Genomic DNA, 6,048 nt, shown 5'->3' on the forward strand with positions numbered 1-6,048 from the left:
TCATATAGTTCTGTGATCTATGAGACACCTTCATATAGTGCTGTGATCTATGAGACACCTTCATATAGTTCTGTGATCTATGAGACACCTTCATATAGTTCTGTGATCTATGAGACACCTTCATATAGTGCTGTGATCTATGAGACAGTTCTGAGAATCACTGTGTTTGTGTTCTTAGTCGTCAGAATTTTCAAAAAGTGATCTATGATCAATAGTGTTGTTTGCACTATTTCGGACACACTGTCTTCAGGCTCCAGCTTTGTGTTTCTATGTTTTTCTGTTGATGTGTTTTGTTTTTAATTTAATTGATTTTGTTTTATTTGTATATTTAACCTATTCTTGATTTGTGACTGGTTCTTGCACTTGTTGGGGCAACAGCATTTTATTATTTTTATCTACTTGCTGCCTGAGGAACGACCCCCTGATGTAGTTCTGTGATCCTGTTCTGGTTCTATGAACCACCGAGGCATTGTGTGATCTTTGTCCTCAGAATTCTGTTAACAGTGTTTTAGGATTCATAGTGATGATGTGTTTGTACTATTCTGGACAGTATTAAAACAAAGAAAGCATGTTGTTTTTAAGTTATATACCATGATTTTACTGGTCCGGCCCGCTGGGGGAGAGATTGTCCTCCATGTGGCCCCTGACCTCCAGTGAGTTTGACATCCCTGCTCTACACTCTACCGCTATACTCTACCTCTACTCTACCGCTATACTCTACCTCTACTCTACCTCTACACTCTACCACTACGCTCTATACTCTACACTCTATACTCTACCACTACTGTACACTCGACCACTATACTCTACCTCTACACTCTACACTCGACCACTATACTCTACCTCTACACTCTACACTCGACCACTATACTCTACCTCTACACTCTACACTCGACCACTATACTCTACCTCTACACTCTACACTCGACCACTATACTCTACCTCTACACTCTACACTCGACCACTATACTCTACCTCTACACTCGACCACTATACTCTACCTCTACACTCTACACTCGACCACTATACTCTACCTCTACACTCTACACTCGACCACTATACTCTACCTCTACACTCTACACTCGACCACTATACTCTACCTCTACACTCTACACTCGACCACTATACTCTACCTCTACACTCTACACTCGACCACTATACTCTACCTCTACACTCTACACTCGACCACTATACTCTACCTCTACACTCTACACTCGACCACTATACTCTACCTCTACACTCTACACTCGACCACTATACTCTACCTCTACACTCTACACTCGACCACTATACTCTACCTCTACACTCTACACTCGACCACTATACTCTACCTCTACACTCTACGTCGCCCCAACATTTAAAGCTAAATAAGAATGAATGTGAATTCTGTGGTGGAAAAGAAGCGAACAAGTCCAGAAGTTTTACTTCACAGTTCTGAACTGTTTACTATTTAATGAAGAATATCGTTCGTACATGACACTGCAAACATGGCGGACGCAACCGGAGCTTAGCAACTGTAACTTAGCAACCGGAGCTTAGCAACTGTAACTTAGCAACCGGAGCTTAGCAACTGTAACTTAGCAACCGGAGCTTAGCAACCGGAGCCTAGCAACCGTAACTGCAGCAAGTCCATTTTGATCACTACAAGTCAACAGAATCACGAGACCCTGGAAAAGTTCCCGGTGAGACGAGCAGAGAAATATTGTACAAGTTTCAACATTCATGTGAAGCTGCTGGCGGCTGGTTCTGGTTCTGGTTCTGGTCTACTTGGTTCCGGTCCAGACCCGGTCCGAATGTGGAGAAGGAGCACAGAGCTCAGAGTCGGAGTCTGACTCTCCCTGTGCGATGTAGGGTTTATTGGTGGAGCCGTGAGACGCTGCTCCACCTGCTGCTCCTCCACAGCTGTTGGAGTAGAAGCCGTTGTTGAGGAGGTGCAGGTTCTCCCTGGACTGGGAGGTGGAGAAGCCACTGAAGGAGCGCTCCAGCTCCTCATGGTCCACTGATGGGATGGACATGGAGGTGGAGGGGCGGAGCTTCAGCTCCTGGGTGGAGGTGGAGGGGCGGAGCTTCACTTCCTGGGTGGAGGTGGAGGGGCGGAGGGTTCCATCCCCGGCACCGTGCCGGTGGGACCGGCTGCCGCCGTGCCGCTCTCCGGCTGGAGGCGGCGGGAGTCGAACCAGGGACCCGTCGCTGACTGGACTGGGCGTGTGGGCGTGGCTCCGCTGGGCTGGTTGGTGGAGCTGTGAGCCAATTGGCTGCCAGGAGGTGGAGGGGGGGCAGGAGGGGGGGCGGGCACCTCTGGTTCCAGTAGAGCTGCTGGACCGGATCATCTTGGTCACGGTGCAGGTCTCCTGGTCAGGCTGAGCCCTGAACAACAAACAAACAGGTGAACAACAAACAAACAAACAGGCGAACAACAAACAAACAAACAGGCGAACAACAAACAAACAAACAGGTGAACAACAAACAAACAAACAGGCGAACAACAAACAAACAAACAGGTGAACAACAAACAAACAGGCGAACAACAAACAAACAGGTGAACAACAAACAAACAAACAGGTGAACAACAAACAAACAAACAAACAGGTGAATCGGAGTGAATGAGAGTGACTCCAGACTCACGGCAGGATCTTGGACTGGTTCTGGTTCTGGTTCTGGTTCTGGTCCACTGGACTGTGGTAGGGCGGAGCCGGGTCCGGCTCCTTGGGGCCGAAGTAGGCGTCGGTCTCAGCCTGAGGGATTCCCATTCGCTGGATGTAGATGTTGACCAGGAAGTCCAGCTTCCTCTCCATGGACAGGACCTGCAGGTGAGGAGAGGCTCTGCGATCGGCCTCAACACCTGGAGAGTGTTGAGGCCACCTCACCCGTCTCTCACCTACCACCTCACCCGTCTCTCACCTACCACCTCACCTGTCTCTCACCTACCACCTCACCTGTCTCTCACCTACCACCTCACCTGTCTCTCACCTACCACCTCACCTGTCTCTCACCTACCACCTCACCTGTCTCTCACCTGTCTCTCACCTACCACCTCACCTGTCTCTCACCTACCACCTCACCTGTCTCTCACCTACCACCTCACCTGTCACTCACCTGCTTCTCCACCTTCCCCAGACGTCCCATCATGCTTGGGTCTTCAGGCGACTCCTCATTGGCCGATTTTGGACGCTCCTTGTCTGTGATTGGTGTTCCTCGGCCCACAATCTGGTCCACCCTGCAACACATTGTGACATCACTTCCTGTTTTCTCTGGTCTGATCAGGATTGGACCCTGATGGTCCCTGATCCAGAACCAGATACCCCGACTGGAGAGACGAAGGTTCTGATTCCAGACTCACCTGGACTCATTTGGTGTGCAGGTTGTGGACTCACCTGGACTGCAGGTTCTTGATCCGGGCCAACATGTCCAGGTGTCCAGCAGAGTACTGCTCGATCACGTCCATCACGTCGTACGGCCTCAGACTCTCCTTGAACTTCCTCTTGGACACCATGAACCGCATCAGGCTGCCGGAGACAGACCGGGTCAGTCAGGACCGGGACTAGGACCAGACCAGACCAGAGGCCTGTAGACCATGCTGGGTTTCCTCTAGTAACCCGGGATAAATCACCATGGTAACTGACTGAGTGATTGTAAAGCTCCACCTCCTGACCAATCAGATGTGGTGGAAAACGCCCCGCCCATTCTTAAATGACAGTGATTGGTGGGTTCAGATATTTAGAAGGTTAACGAATCATAAAATCAATTATTAAAAGTGTTTCTCGTTGTGTCGCCACTCGTCATGTTGACGAGTCGTTTACTTTTGTTTCAATGGTTGACTGGAAAAAAGTTTAAAAAACACTGAAGCTCGTTAGACTGAAACTCGTTAAGACTGAAACTCGTTAGACTGAAGCTTGTTAAGACTGAAGCTCGTTAAGACTGAAGCTCGTTAGACTGAAAATCGTTAAGACTGAAACTCGTTAGACTGAAGCTCGTTAAGACTGAAGCTCGTTAAGACTGAAGCTCGTTAGACTGAAACTCGTTAGACTGAAGCTCGTTAAGACTGAAGCTCGTTAAGACTGAAGCTCGTTAGACTGAAACTCGTTAGACTGAAGCTCGTTAAGACTGAAGCTCGTTAAGACTGAAGCTCGTTAGACTGAAACTCGTTAGACTGAAGCTCTAAAGACAAGATCATGTCACACGTTTACACTTTACTGAACGAAGACATGAAAGCAGAAAAATGGATTAAATATGAAGGAAACAGGAAACAGGAAGCAGGAAGAGTTGAGAAGAAACACAAACAACAACGCTAACTCACTGCTCTTACCCAACAGTTGATGGTGACCTTTGACCCTGGGTGAGCACAAATTAAAAAAACGTGAATAAAAAGCTTGACAAACACAAAATAAAGAAAGTGAAGAAGCAAGGAATGGAGGAGAGAAGGAAGGGCGGAGAGGCAGCGTACCAGATGGCTCTGATGGTGACCTTTAACCCCGGGGTGAGGTCCTGAGGGACGAACTCACAGTGGCAGCTCTTATTGTCGTCCACCAGCTCTTCTCCGGGCAGGCTGGCGTCTGGGACAAACAACAACAACAACAACCCTGGGAATTCAACCTGCAACCATCCCATTGGGAGACAAGTGCTCTACCCACCGAGCTAGTGCCTCCCAAACAGTAAACAACAACAAACAGTAAACAAAAACACTCAACAGTAAACAACAACAATAACCATAAACAGTAAACAACTATAATTAACAGTAAACACTAAACAACAATAACAACCATTAACAGTAAACACTAAACAACAATAATAACCATTAACAGTAAACACTAAACAACAATAACAACCATTAACAGTAAACACTAAACAACAATAACAACCATTAACAGTAAACACTAAACAACAATAATAACCATTAACAGTAAAACACTAAACAACAATAATAACCATTAACAGTAAACACTAAACAACAATAATAACCATTAACAGTAAACACTAAACAACAATAATAACCATTAACAGTAAACACTAAACAACAATAACAACCATTAACAGTAAACACTAAACAACAATAATAACCATTAACAGTAAACACTAAACAACAATAATAACCATTAACAGTAAACACTAAACAACAATAATAACCATTAACAGTAAACACTAAACAACAGTACAGACAAAACAACAACAAGAGTAACGGTGAGACTCGTGGTGTGAAAACTGTTTAACCCTTTAGAGGAAGAGAGTGACCACTTCCTGTTCCAACTTGGTCACTGTGTGTGTGTGTGTGTGTGTGTGTGTGTGTGTGTGTACCTGGTGAATTCTTCTGTCTGAACTCTTCATCCTGCATCTCTATCAGCACTACAGGGAAGAGGAGACATCTTCATCACTGAGACCTCTCTCTCACACACACACACACACACACACACACACACACACACACACACACACACACACACACACACACACACACACACACACACACACACACACACCCAGCTGGCCTGCTCTGATTGGCCGGTCCGGTCTCACCTTCAGAGTTCTGACGTGACGCGGCTCCACGGATCCTGAAGGCCTGCCTGGTTCTGCTGCGTTCTCCGAAGCTCCAGCTCTTCGGGACCTTGCTGGGACTGTCCTCCAGGCTGGGCTCCAGGCTGGGGGACCCCCCGCAGACCAGGACCCCCGCCAGGGGCCACACCAGGACTGACTCCAGGACCGACTGCAGGAACCACTAGAGGAGGAGAGTCTGTTTCAGCTGGGGTTCTGCAGCGCCCCCTGCTGGTCATACAGAGGAACCTTCCTCCTTGTTGATACCGACAGGAGTGGACCAGGATCTGGTTCTGTCAGGTTCCATCTGTTCTGCTGGTTCTGTCAGGTTCTGTCTGGTTCTGTCAGGCTCTATCTGTTCCATCTGTTTTGCCTGGTTCTGTCAGGTTCTATCTGTCCTGTCATGTTCTATCTGTTCTGCCTGGTTCTGTCAGGTTCTATCTGTTTGGCCTGGTTCTGTCTGGTTCTGTCAGGTTCTATCTGTCCTGTTCAGTTTCCATCTGTTCTATCGAACAGACAGAA

The 6,048-nt window shown here is 47.4% G+C and overlaps 1 protein-coding gene across 1 annotated transcript; it reads right to left on the reverse strand.

Annotated features, from left to right (window-relative positions):
* Positions 1–1,470: 1,470 nt before the first annotated feature.
* On the reverse strand, positions 1,471–5,698 carry LOC308148322 (potassium voltage-gated channel subfamily KQT member 2-like; the record flags this gene model as incomplete). The annotated part of the gene is given in 8 exon segments (XM_080521778.1): positions 1,471–2,367; positions 2,626–2,804; positions 3,097–3,217; positions 3,375–3,506; positions 4,445–4,553; positions 5,293–5,340; positions 5,512–5,644; positions 5,646–5,698. Coding segments are annotated over 8 exon segments (1,379 nt in total), but the record flags the coding sequence as incomplete, so codon positions are not given.
* Positions 5,699–6,048: the final 350 nt, after the last annotated feature.

This window comes from Blennius ocellaris, assembly GCF_963422515.1.
Source record: "Blennius ocellaris genome assembly, contig: SCAFFOLD_69, whole genome shotgun sequence".
Lineage (NCBI taxonomy): Eukaryota > Metazoa > Chordata > Actinopteri > Blenniiformes > Blenniidae > Blennius > Blennius ocellaris.